This window comes from Athalia rosae, chromosome 1 (assembly GCF_917208135.1).
Source record: "Athalia rosae chromosome 1, iyAthRosa1.1, whole genome shotgun sequence".
Lineage (NCBI taxonomy): Eukaryota > Metazoa > Arthropoda > Insecta > Hymenoptera > Athaliidae > Athalia > Athalia rosae.
The window spans coordinates 15,152,196-15,166,228 of record NC_064026.1 but is presented as its reverse complement, the minus strand read 5'-3'; the positions used below and the strand labels follow the sequence as shown (position 1 = coordinate 15,166,228).

Here is a 14,033-nt window from a genome sequence, read left to right as displayed (position 1 = left end):
AAACATGTACGCAGGAATTGTTATTTATTTTGCGAAATCGCAGTCGGTATTCATTGAGTGATATTTCTCATGAGATTCCGATTCGCCTACATTAACAAACACACGGTATGATAGCTACAATCGCACTGTCGCACGAAAAAAAAACAAATTAACCTTGCCGAGGTAATTGTTGAAATTGATCAAAATATCTTACAATTGAAAAGAGCTACTTATCGAGATCCAGTATGCAGTATGAAAAAAAATTTACAAGAGACGTCCCCTGCAGTTGGAGCTGCCACATCTGCAGATAATCACTTTTCCTGGTATGCTTCCGACGTCATAATTATAGTTCCACGTCAGTTCTTGACCTGATCTGATGTAGTTCAGAGCAAAAAAGGCAACCCATGGAAACCGGACATCGTGGGTATCCACGAATACATTTTGCACAAATACATTCGGATCACAAGAGTGCTGAAAATACATTAAATCTCATTAACATTTGTCGCCATTTCACAAGCTAGAACGAACATATAAAATAGCTAGCAACTCACGTTTAAGTAGCGTCCAATATTTCCAGTGGTCTTTGCGTCCATAATGTATACGGCTTCATCTTCTCCGAAGTATTCTCGCACTGATTTGGATTGATTTGAACCCAACTGGGTTGGCTCTACAGTAGGTTCAAATCTGCTGGGTTCTCTTCTGACAGTCCCATCATCCTCATCGTCACTTATAGTAATCAGATCACAATCTACTCTCCGGTCATCTTGATTTGTAGAGGTAGCTTTTCCAGATGAACTTTCGGAATCCTTAGTCAAACTGCCATCCTCACTAGTGTCTTCAGAACCAATTCTGTCATCATTCTCATCTTTCTTCCGTTTTCTCAGCCGTTTTCTGCAGAAACAATTCATACTCTAATATTACATTTTTCGTATACATATATTCACAGAATTAAATACGAATAAGATGATCCAGTGAAAGTGAATAACGCGTTACCACAGTTTTTAACTGCTTTAAAGATAGTTACCTTATCGATGTGGCTGGGTCAACATCGAGATTTATTTTTTTACCGATGTTGAAATCTTCGTCAGAATCTTGTGCTTCTTTCGTTGTATCCTCATCTTCGCTGACAGGTTGCGGTTGTGCTTCAACGTCAGCTACTTTTTCCTCCGGTTCTTCTGGTTCCATAACGTCGCTTTCATAACCCTCTTTAATGCCCTCTACTGCCTCTACATAGTCTAATTCCGCAAGATATTCATCACCATAGTTTTTTCCCCCTTCATTAGCGCCCTATGAAATTGATGGACAACGGTGAACAAAAAATGAATGAGTGCATCGGGAGTGAACTTGAAGTCTCTCATTGAGCGTATGAATGCGATTCGCATGCATTTACCTGTTCCGTGAGTAGTGTGCCGGCATATATGCAAATAAATGATCCATGCGGAATATCGTTGAGACATCTGATCCCCCAACCTCTGGGTCCTGTCTTAAATACTTGTAGTTTGAGGGTAAGCGGGTGCTGAACTACCCTATTCAAGCAAGTTTTTACGGAACATTTACATCGAGAATTGCATTCATAGATACCAGTTGCCACAGCTTCTGGTAGTCTTTTGTAAACGTAACCAACGGCAGTGTCGGGCATTCGCCCACCCAAAGTAGCTCCTTGTATGGTCAGTTGCCAGCATGCACACTTTTCTTTATCCTGAAAAAGAAAGTTCAATCCATGTGATATTACTCTAAAAATCTTCCAACACAAGACGGACTGATCATATAAAATGCCCACTCACTTGACAGTCGTCTTCGCAATTGCAGCCACATAAAAATTCCGGATCTAAATTTAAGTGAACACCTTCCATCGGCTGCCTTTGTGTACTGTATTTAATGGTGTCTGGCAAGGCATGATCTAATTCGTTTACACAGGGTATTGGAACATTTTCAACACCATAACTAAGATCCTGAATTTTGTTTTTAATTAATGTTAAAATAGTTAACAAAATTTTTCAAGCAGTTTTTGTATCAACTCACCTTGATATTGACAAAACATTTGTCCAGTACAAACTCAGCCAGGCAATGAACCCAGTAATCAAAATCAAACAAGTCTACGGACATCGGACTGCCGGTCACCCGTAAGTACAGATGTAACTCCTCTATTGTACGGAGGCGGATACCACATGGGGCTTGATACAGTATGACTTTTTTCATTTTTGGGAACTTGCACAACTGACGATTCCAACCACAAAGAAGCGGGATTGAAAGTGGCGAATAACCCCGTAGATCATCAGGCGTGAAAGATATACCTTCGACACATCTTGAACTACATTTGTGGGGTACGAATTTGCGAGTTTGGATCTTGTTTTGTGTCTGGTAATACTGTGGAAATAATTATTTTTCATCATAATAGTTCATGCAAACATTCAAAAAATTCATGTCGCTAAGGGATATGCTTAGTAAAGGAAGTTGACTTAGTCAAAACTTACCACGATGCTGTGAGACGGCTTAGTGTTACTTCCTGTACTGATACTACTGGTGATAGTAGGGATAGCAGTAGTAGTAGTATTATTAGTAGATGTAGTAATAGTGTTGAAGTTGGTATTTTCAACAGAAAATTGCCTTTTACTAGTACTTTTTTTTGCAACGGCTCGTGATTGCGTTGGGGCTGGTTCTGCAGCCTCGTTACCTATGGAGATACTCGTAGCGCCTGAACTCGTTCGTAATTCCATCACTTTTTGGGACTTATCTGCTTCAGCTTTAAGTTCTTCTTCAGGTTCAACGTTTGATGTGTATTCAACATAAGGAAGACTACTTCTCTGAAAATTCATTTTATCATTGAGTGAAGATGAAAAATCCTTGTTCGGGCCATGCGAGGCAAATTCAAAGAAGTACTTACATTTACTGCAGATGGGAAACGATGACTGGCACTGTTAAGCAAGGCATGGTGGCCTTGCTGCCTAGCATTTGCCTTGAGTAGCTCATCGTAGAGCGGCCCTAGCCTGGTAGAGCCCCGGTAAATCCATTCGGTTCGGCGATCCGCGTTGAAATGCATTTGCACTAAACTAGCATCGATGCTTATAACTTTTGCTATCCACCATTTTGCATTCCATTCCGTCTTGACCAACTGACCAGGTTGCAGTTTGACCATAGGTCTTTCGGGATAGGATTCCATGTACTTTTTCACAAAATCTTGTGACTCTTTTGGAATGTCTTCCCAAACACGAGACGACCACTCGTTTACTATCAAAATGTGTTTGTGGGTGATGTATTGAGCGTAACCATCGTCAAAGAATATCAAATACCTATGGTTGGATGAAATAAATGGTTGAAAGTTCTCAGATACTTGCACATTATTGATTCAAATTAACATAGTGAACAAAGTTTCACCTGTATTTATTTGTCGATTTGGGTGGTTCTGCAACTACTCCGCTGAAGTAACCACCTTGGCAAGAAATATCAGTGAAAATGGCCACAACTCGCGTACCAACTGGAATCAGAACCGGACTAGGGGTTGCAAGAGCCAATTGTGTACCCCGCACTACCCTTGTCACAGATTGACTCTTTTTTGACGTTATTTTTACTCTGTACTGCGATGGAGCTCTTGAAACCACACTTTGGACCTACACAGAATTGAATATGGTTATCAAGAAAGTTGCAGTAATCAGTTCTAATGGTTCACTCGAGATATTGTACAAGAATTTCATGTCCCAAATAATAAATGGAACATGTCTACGTTGAAACCATTTTATGTATCTATACATACCCTAGCTTCAACCCATGCCATTAATGGATGTTTCATAACGAAAACCGCATCAGAAACTTCTGGTGTAGACTTCTTGAGTAAACCAGCAGGTGGCAAATCTACTTTGTCTACTTGAGCTTCGATTTCATCGCAAGGTAAAATTTCTGGCTGGCTATCCGGTAAAGCCGGTGGTACAATTCGCATTTGTGTAACCTTCTTTGTGGCAACTAAAGGGAAGGGAAGGGTTTCCGTTGTCTCGACGTCTGCGTCTAACTCTGGAAGCATCCTAATCTGGGGCTTAAAGTCATCGTACAAACTGTTACGCAATCTATCCATCTCAGAGATCATTTTTGATAAGTCTTTGTCCAGTCTTTGATTATTTTCTGTAATCATATTTCGTGAATTATTTTCTAATTCAGTTACATGTGCAGAAGTTATTACGCACCATCTATTTTGTTCCACTGTTGTTCCAACACCTTATGTGCTTGCTCGATTTGAAAATCAATATCATATTTTTCAAAAATCATTGTCAGGGCACTATCTACTTTTTCTTCGATGTCAAGTACAACATCTTCAGGTACATAATCATCTGTAGAATAGAATAAATTTTAAACAATCAGGAATTCACGGAATGAAAATTCAACGACACATTTGTAAAATTGTGATGAATCAAAAAAAAGAATCATTGAATGCTACCTTCTTCATTGGATCCATTCATTTCTTCATTGCTTGAATCGTCGCTATCTGATATTTCCACTTCCATGGTATGATCAGGGAATTCACACTCGAGAAGTGGTTTTCGATTTACCAGACAATCTGCCAGTTCCTTATGAGTGAAACAATTTATAATAGAAGAGCGACTTGATAAATTTCTGAGCAATATTTTCACTATTTTGAAAAAGTTGAGGTACGAAACTCACCTCCTGATGATTTAATACGACATCCAAACACTCTTCACATATCTGATGCTTTTTTTTTTTATTTGAGGTTGATCCGTAAAACAGGCAAGCGAACGAAGGCGCTGGTTTCATATTCACTCCGGATTTACATTTGAAATTAATACAATTGTTGGTACAGCCTTTAGATTTGACCCTTTTATTTCTGGTAGCATGTTGTTCCTCGTCAGAAACGAGTTCAATGATTTCCATGTCTTGAACTCCAGCCATAGTCAGACCCAAAATTAATGGCTGGATATTTCAATAAATACAGTCGGTCAATGAGCTATGAATGAAAATATGATCACCAATAAAATTACAGAAAAGCTGCTACATGGTGAATTCAACTTAGATACGTCTTTATTCCTTCTTTGCTGACTATGTGCTAGATTTATTTGATATGTGTAAGGATGGAACCATATAAATAGATCGGTTACAATTCAATTGCTTGAATTATATACAAGTCCAATTTTTTCGAGTATTTCAAGTAAGTGTAACGTTATTCAAATCTGATCATGGGAAGATAGAAACTGTGGTCAATATAAATCGATAGCGGAAAGGTTAGGACATCCAAAACAAGAAGTAGGGATGGAACATCCCTCTGGATGCGTTGATTCATTCATTCGAAAATTTTTACAAATCCACTGTATGATGTTTGAGAAGAGATTTTTCATCCACTGACCTTTTCTTATCCCAAAAAGTTTGTTTACGTCTTATGTCAACACAAAACCAGAAAAAAAATTATAATTAAAAAAAAAAAAAAACAACCGCAACGATCGCTGAATCGGACCATAGTCCAAAACCCGACTAACTACTTTGTCTAAATTCTTGAACGTTTGCTCCCAGCCACAATCTTTGAGTTCCAAAAATTAAACTCCAAAAGATTTTTGACGATTTGTCGCCCCTTTTGGCTTATTTGACCGAAAAAATAATCTGGGTGTAGTTTGTCATTCGGTTAATTGTTAAAATTACGTTGCACATATCTGTTTATCCATTACGAATGGTGTTTTATTTGTAGAAATGGAATAATTGCATGCATAATTACAGACAATAAAGAATTGACGAAGAATTCAATATTTCTTGGAAATTGTCTGGCTGATAACTGCCCTTAAAGAAATATTTTGTACATGCAGTAACTATCAGATGTCCGAAATGGATAATCAATAAGTCCCGCAATGATTTCCGTTGGTGAGACAATACCCAGGAAGCAGATTGGGTCCCGGCCAATATGCGCTCGGAAATCTTGAATGAAGAAGCATCATCTTATTTGTGCTATAAATTGTACTAATTTCATTAGTTGCGCAGTACTCCATGCGCGGAAGATTACTGTTCAAATATTTATATTTGATCCAATTCGAAGAGAAGGGATACAATACGGTACAAATAAAACTATAACCGTACTTGTGCACGGGAAAAACCGCATGCGATTTCGGGATAAATGAATGATACCGATTTTCTGAATCGGACCCGGTAAAAAGAGCAATTGTGGTGCGAGACAATTATCTATAATTTATAGTTCGATAAGAATCCGAAGCATGCGCTAGTGTTCCCCTAAGCTACCCCCAGCCTTACTACCCCCACCCTTTTATCCCAGCTCCCCTAGCCAGTGCAAATCTCGACGGACGCATGTTTTCTTAAGGGATTCTTGCCGAATATAACGTGAGAGATTGGAGAGAATAAAGTGAAGCCTGGAATTTTGTGAGTGACAAATCATTCTCCAAAGCCTGTTTAATTAATTTATCGTTGAAATATCGGTGCTTGTGGTGTTTCGTGTGTAAATTAAGGAGAAATGTGAAACTTGTGTCCAAGGCGTTCCTGGGGGGGTGATGGCTTTCATGCCGACAGCGTCTCCCGCAAAGATTTCACCATTTTTCTATAGATAAAAATGTTTTGTCTTGTCTAAAACATGTCAAATTGCTTTCAACTAACCTGTCCAGATTACGAAGCACGTGATGTTTAGAAAATATTGCATGTAGTCAAATTTTTCTGGTGTTCGTAAATATTTTTAGCCACTTCGGTATTCGTATACCTTTGTCGAGTAGTCATTTGTTTTGTTGCACGTTCATTTTGTTGTTCTTATAGATTTTTCTTATATGTTTCTTGAGTCACTACAATCACCGCGTTCGGCTTACGAATTTTTGATTAATAATCGATAACGACATTACGTATTTCCCTCACATCTCTATCGCCGAACATCAATCATATCCAAGTGAGTTTAATATGCTTAGCCAATTTGTTGTTAGAGAGAGGCATCTCAATTCGTGACAGCCATGTTGTAAAAATTTTAAACCGACACGATTATGTTTTGAGTCATCATTTTACCGTACTCAACTTGGATTCTGTTAACAATCAAAAGTTTTTACTTAAGAAGCAAATTTCTTTAACCAAAATATCGTTGGTAATTTTTCTTTTTCTATTCCCCGCGTGGCAGTTACGCTAATTCATTTACAATCGTATAGTAATATTGTCTTGTAGGTAAGCCATTTTAAACAAATTATTTATTTTGGTAGTTAGTTAAAAATACTTACGTTAGACATTCTACACATCATAGGTAGAGTGTGCATGTTTTGTGGTATATATACTGAGCAAAATTTGCTGTGGTCATAGTCAATACCTGCGTTAACATCACTTAGAAAAATGTGTTTGTCGCATGCATGGCATAACAATTCAGCTCATGATCAATGTTCTATTGTCCTCTCATCTTCAATTCCATAACGTCAAATTTCACTCGGTCACAATATTTTTACCTATGAATTGTAGTATTCTTTTGTTGTTACATAATGCTTAAATTCCAGCGCTATAAAGTTTGTTGTTTCCTGAAAATGTTTCCTATGAATTTGTACTGAGAATCACAGCAAACATTGCAGTCTTTAGAATGCTTAAAATAATACATCAGATCCTGTTTAGCAATAAAGTGATCATCTAAGTACAATTTTCCAATAGAAGTAATCAATTAGGCACTGTGTAAGTACGGTTAGCCTCATGCGTGATGAATTTGGAAGTTATTTTCTATTCTGGTCAGACATCCTTAAAATTTTCTGTCTCCACTTATATCAAATCTTCCTCCTAACGTACGATCAGAAGCCTTATCTTTATCACATTACCATTCATTCACTCATTGATTTGGTGGCAGATTCAATGAACGAATTTCTCAATAGCGGATCATAACATCTCGATGATTAATGTTTTTACCCTGAAAACATTCTTGCTTAACAGGCTCTTATTATTATTTGTATAGTAGTATTTTTGGTTGCAATGTCATGTAGGTAGAGGTCTATGTATTATGTATATTTAAAATAATATAATAAATATCTAAGCAAAATGTTGGTTGTTTTCATTTTACTAGACCTGACGTGACGTACGGAAAACATATTCCGACCTATCAGCCAGCTGCAAAATGGAATCTGGAAACAATTTACCCACTGACGGTAATTATCCTGGTGGTGATCGTCAGCAATTTTGCGTTTCATGGAATTCTCATCAATCTAATATGCATAATGCATTTCCAAAATTGTTGAGCTCGGAACAATTTGTTGATGTCACATTGGCCTGTGACGGCGGCTCCATAAAGTGCCACAAGGTTGTACTGTCTGCCTGTAGCGATTATCTGGAACGTTTGTTACTGGATATTCCTTGCACACATCCAATTATTTTCCTGAGGGATATGAGGATGTGGGAACTCCAGGCTCTCGTTGAATTCATGTATCGAGGAGAGGTTTACGTCGAACAACAGCAATTGGGAAAATTAATGCAGGCTGCTGTGGCTTTACAGGTGAGTTATTCCGACAATATATAATTTCATTCATTCAGATTCACTATTTTCGAATGTCCTACCCTCTAAATAAAGAAATTCATTGATATAGACTTACAAATTACTAAACTTTCAATACATTACCTTTATTTCTATTCAATTTGATAAGCTTAGTTAGTTTCAAAGTGTTTTTTTTATCTGATTCTTGCTGATAGAAATAAATATTATAATCTTTTCTTTATGATTTAATCTCACATATTGTTAAGATGCTTATCTTTTGTTCATAATGGGTTTTATACGTTCGTCTTATCACTGTTTAGTGGTCACAGGTGTAATAACATATTAACACTTACCGCTTCAGACAATTTGTTTTTGTGACACCTCTCTACAGAAAAATATTTTCCACAGAATTTTAAATTTCACTTTTGATATGACAACCTTTGTCCCCGTCATGATATGACAAAACATAACTCAACAATCATCAACACTCACTGTGAATCTCTGTTAGTGAAATTAAAGATTTTTCGTTGTCACATACAGGTCCGTGGTCTATCGAATCAAGGAAAAGACAATACCGACTTGAATGCTGAATCTATCTCCCAACAACCGAGCACCCCAACAACGCCAACGTCACCAACGAAACAAGATTTGTCGCTGGACATAAAAAAAGAGGACGCGTCTATAATCGATGAAAGCAATGGAAGCTTTTTCGAGTGCACGCCGACTTTTGGAACACCGACAAATACTCCTTCAACTACTCCGACTGTGGCTCAAAACACTCAAAATTCAGCTAGCATGGAACACACCGAAGCTCTGCAACATCTCGAGAAGGCACTGAGTGCTTGTGAAGCTACGCTCACCGAGACTCCAGGGCTTGTTAAAATGGAACCAGACGAACAATTTAATCAGGATCCTAAACCATACACTATTAGTATGGCCCGCAGCACAAATTGTACCCCGGGAAGCCCATTTCCAGCTATAGAAGGTGCGCTAATTTAATTTCACACTCATCCACTTTAATCATGTATTTGCGCATCGCCAAATATAATGCTATATTGAATATTTTATCCAGGTTACCAAAGACGACAGCGCCGTTCGGAAGAAGAGTTAAAACAAGCCTCGGATATGGTTACTCGTGGTATGACGTTCCAAGTTGCATCAGAAAAGTATAACATCCCGATAAGCACAATTCGGTTCTACATGGTACGCAAGGGGATTTTGCAGAGGAGAAAACGAGGACGTGGATCGAACACTCTCGGTCTAAACAGCCAACCAGGTAGCCCCGCCAGCCCACCTTTTCACATGATGAATTATCGATTGCCAGAGAGCCTAAATACTAGTTTACCGTAGTGCTATTCTAAACAGTAGTGAGATCATAGATTACAGTTAAGTGAAAACAATTGAATTGCACCATCTTAGAGCTGTTCCAGACTAATTTCGTGATGATGATTCGTCGTTACTTTAGATTCTGACTCGTTTTTTTGATTCCCGAATACAAATTTAAAATAGTCAAATCTAAGATCATGGAACGGAAATGAGCATTGGTACGATCACTGAACTCAGGTACTGATGTTCTACCGAACTTCGTTTACCATCGGATTAAAGCTTGCATCATTATGCGTCAGGCATGAGCTATGTTACAAATGTAGATTTTTAGGATTTTGCTTTTGTGAGTTTGCAATTCGGAAGTATACTTACTATTTCGTTCATCAAACTCTAGCCATTTCATCCTATGTCAAACGAACAATAACTAATAAGTCCGGAATCAATTCTGAAATTCATCAACGTCTATTTGGCATAATACTCGTGAATATTGCCGATTAACGCGTATTGAAGGTAAATAGTTACTTAGAGGCGTTTTTTGATAAAAGCCCTCAGAATTTGAAAAATGCCTTGCTATTGATGCAGTCTTTTAATTTATGTACTTACTCAGAATATTGTTTTCCTAGATTTTTTTTTACTTCCTTCTCCCCCTGATTGTAAATCAGAAAGTCATTATTACAAATCTCAATTTTCACTCGAAATTATTAGATAGTAAGCGTGACCAATTAGTCAATCCCCCCCCTTTTAAGTCTTAGCTATGACATCATCAAAGGTTGCCTTATCAAATGAGTTACTATTCGCAAGTAGAAGTAATTTGTGCGCACCATTATGTATTTCGGGGAAGAATAATGCTTACGCAAATTCTTTCGCATCTTATATCGATTTGTAGATTAGATCCGTAGAATAAAGAAAAATAATCAAGCGCAGTTTTAACATCTCAAGGCGATTTTATTGATTGATAGTTCATGCTTGGAGCCAAAAATAATCGAACACAATATGCTTATCACATTTTATTCTATGTCTCGAACAGCTCGACCTATGTACATATTTACCTTAGAAATGTTTTTCAGATTAACCATATGAAATTCTATGCTACGCGGTCAGTTTTCTGCCACAATTGGTGTGCTCGTGATCATGTCGATGGGCGTTTAGCTCAACTGTTTCACAGATTGTATGAACACCTTCTTCTCGACACCGAGGTGCCTAAATAGTAGATATATTCCATAATCTAACATTGATTTGTTCACGATTAGTCTGAGAAATATTTGTACGGTACATTTTGGTCCAGTTTCATTCTTGAACTTAGTTTCCAGAATTGTAATTTATCATTACATCGATATAACTTAGCCCGGGCAGCTTTTCTGTACAATGAAGCAGCTTGAAAAAGACGTGATGAATTCTAGATAAAAATAACATAAGAATTCAGGCACAACGATGATCGGTTAATATTATTTTATCGTGTTATCAGAATCGTGAAAATTTCAAACTACATTTTATTGATCAGAATCACTAAGTTCGAGACTGAATTAAACTGGCAATACTTAATTAACTAGTAATAACTCAGTATCTGCGGCCCCGTCTCCTTATACAGATATTTTTGTAGGCACTTTATCATGAAAAGTGAGTTCTTTCTGGCCATTCGTTGTAAACCATACGAATACACCGATGAATTTGTGAAATTATACACAGTAATAATCAATTAGACCGATATTCTTTCAGAGATTACTGTTTAGCTTTGATAGGCATCACAAATAATGAGAAATCATGACATACGTATACCTATACTATAGTAAATTAAATAATGCTTATTACGCAATAGTGTACAAACGTGAAGTTTTAAATAGATGATAAAAGATGAATAATGAAATAATAATAATCGAAAGAAAGAAGAAAAAGAAAAAATAAATAAAATAAAAAAAAAAAAAAAACATCAGTTTTATTAAAAATGATGAAACAAAATGATAATTTTTTAATTTCATCATTTTTTTTTTAAACTGGTTTGGCCTTTCAGAGAAGTTTTGTCTGATAGACAACAATAATTACTATGCATATAATGTGTATATGAAGTAGTCGAGCGATGTATTGCCTTTGTTAAATAACATTTTGATAGAATCATATTTTTCCATACTATGCAATATAAAATCGTACCGTATAAACTGAGAGTGCTCTACAGATAATAGTGCTGGACAACATAATAATGTGTATCGCTTCATCTCCTTCTAACAAATCAACTATATTCAATCTCGTCATCGGCCGCGCATAGGTTCGTTAAACTGCTGAGAACTTTACATTTCGGAGCACATCGACAGCTTTGACCGCGTATCTAGTTTGAGAGTAAAAATTTATTTTTGAACGTGGTCAGTGTGAAATAAGTCCGACTTATTCATGTTATGATATTCAGCACTTATTCTCTATACTCTTAGGTACAAATAATTGTCCTAAGCTTCCAATCAAGAGAGGTTTCATACAAATTATTGAACCCAGTATTTCAAACCAATGAAGAATGCTAAAATTCTTTGACGACGATGCGTTTGTAAGATGAGCAAAATGTTGGGCCCTCCGTAAGGCTATCGGTGTTTGTATCTTTATTTTTTAGCGGAAGTCCTCATCATACTCATGTGTATAATAATATTTCATAAATTGTAACTAAATAACAATCAAAGGAGTGTGAGAAATACTTAACCATTATATTGTCTTAGCCACTATTAGCATTTAAAACGTAAGCATTTTCCTTTTTTGTTCTCGCCCCTGAATGCGAACTGTATTCAATTTCTGTCGTTTATTATTTATCAATTATCACCTATTTCTGTCCAGGTATTATTATTTATAGAAATATTTGGCAGCTGATGATATTAATCTCGATACCTCAGCCTATCAATAAATTTTTTCAGGGCAATTATCAAATTTTCTTGTAAATACGAAAATCAAGGGTTTTGTCTGATTGAATTTTGTTTTTTCGAACCGAGTGTGAGCTCAAACAAAACTGCACTTTATCTTTATATGAAAATAACGTTACGAATCTTGATTAATTGTCATCAAGGACGCGAAGCGTATTTCTTCGAGCCTGGTGCTTTTTGAGAACAAGTTTTTTCTTTTTGTTTTTTTCCCTCTAGTTGCCAGAACAAATGAACTCGAAAAGAGAAATAAGCGGGATTAAAGGGAGTATGTTCCTAAAGTTAAACATACAACAATAATCGTGTAACTTGTTATTCCGACACAATTTTCGAGCAATCATATTATACGTGTATGAAAAAATTTACTTTGTTAATAGTTCGTATGTTCATTTGCTCATGATAATTCTGATGAACACATGCTACACATGTTATATCAACAGTTCCCGAGAGTTAGAATTATGAATATATTAAGTTTTTGTCCAAATGGATTTTCTACAATCGAATTTTTTTTATCTAAGTGTATATTTACTTGAAAGGAATGAAAAAGAAAAAAAGATGAATAAGTAGAAAAATCTTTTTACTTCTTTTCTTATTATCCGCCATATAAGTTGCCAGCAATATTTGTTTGCAGCTTGAAATAATGATAATAATAATAATAATAATAACAATAATTGCCAGGTTCTTAAAATCAAAGTATTTTTTGTTTTCATTTTCGTGAAATGATTCATGTTTTAAGGATACTATTAGTTAATTTTAAGGACGTGTAAGATGTGTTAGTGAAGCATGCTTCTAATTAGAAACTTAGAGCAGCAGTATAATAATGATAATAATAATAATATTAATTATTAATAATACCGATAACGCGATAATGATGATGATGATGGTGATGATGATAATGGTTATCGATAATTATAAACTAAGGCATTTATTAAGTGCAAAAGTATTTCTTAATAAAAGTAATCGCAAGAACAGTTTGAAAATTGTTTGTTTAATTTTACGTGTATTTTAAATTTCCTCGAGTCTATCTATCAGGTCTGTTCGACCGGTTGATCCGAAACAAAGAGAACTTATAATGCATACTCTTTCTAGCGTGGCATGAAGTTGCATTTTCAGCGAGGTATGACGACCTTGGCGGCCTTGGGAGTTCAAAGAATTGCGTTTGCTCTCTCTGAACTTTGGACACTACTTAGGATATTTTCACAGGCGCAACTAGGTGGTTGTCGAAACACCGATCACCTCCAAAATTATCAGAGCCAGAAGTTTTCCCTGCATCTAATGATCCGCATCAGGCTCACGTATATTTAACTCATTACGAACCACGCGAAACAATAAATTAACCTTAAGTGGTTCAACTATAGAGACAGTATACGGCATAAGTAGCTTTAATAAAGGTTCAATTAAACAAATGAAATGACGTCACC

At 36.4% G+C, this 14,033-nt stretch overlaps 2 protein-coding genes across 9 annotated transcripts; one reads left to right on the top strand and one right to left on the bottom strand.

Moving 5' to 3' along the window:
• Positions 1-7: 7 nt before the first annotated feature.
• Positions 8-6,709, bottom strand: LOC105690658 (histone-lysine N-methyltransferase SETDB1). 5 transcript variants are annotated; one of them, XM_012408656.3, is made up of 14 exons: positions 6,574-6,709; positions 4,630-5,886; positions 4,406-4,535; positions 4,155-4,298; positions 3,731-4,092; positions 3,355-3,587; positions 2,864-3,269; positions 2,454-2,783; positions 2,002-2,346; positions 1,764-1,931; positions 1,370-1,678; positions 1,004-1,266; positions 531-870; positions 8-450 (listed from the first exon to the last, which is right to left on the bottom strand). In XM_012408656.3, the coding sequence occupies exons 2-14, from the start codon at positions 4,873-4,875 to the stop codon at positions 244-246; spliced, it is 3,483 nt and encodes a 1,160-aa protein (XP_012264079.2). In that variant the 5' UTR covers positions 4,876-5,886; positions 6,574-6,709; the 3' UTR covers positions 8-243. The 5 variants fall into 5 exon arrangements, with proteins under 5 accessions (XP_012264079.2, XP_048516341.1, XP_048516342.1 ...); XM_048660384.1 differs by having other exon boundaries at positions 4,630-4,930; XM_048660385.1 differs by having other exon boundaries at positions 4,630-4,896.
• On the top strand, positions 6,182-13,592 carry LOC105690662 (broad-complex core protein isoforms 1/2/3/4/5). 4 transcript variants are annotated; one of them, XM_020854888.2, is made up of 5 exons: positions 6,182-6,342; positions 7,991-8,416; positions 8,936-9,380; positions 9,468-9,671; positions 10,789-13,592. In XM_020854888.2, the coding sequence occupies exons 2-5, from the start codon at positions 8,042-8,044 to the stop codon at positions 10,791-10,793; spliced, it is 1,029 nt and encodes a 342-aa protein (XP_020710547.2). In that variant the 5' UTR covers positions 6,182-6,342; positions 7,991-8,041; the 3' UTR covers positions 10,794-13,592. The 4 variants fall into 4 exon arrangements, with proteins under 4 accessions (XP_020710547.2, XP_012264090.2, XP_012264092.2 ...); XM_012408667.3 differs by having other exon boundaries at positions 9,468-13,592; XM_012408669.3 differs by lacking the exon at positions 6,182-6,342 and adding an exon at positions 6,717-6,853 and having other exon boundaries at positions 9,468-13,592.
• The last annotated feature ends 441 nt before the right edge of the window (positions 13,593-14,033 follow it).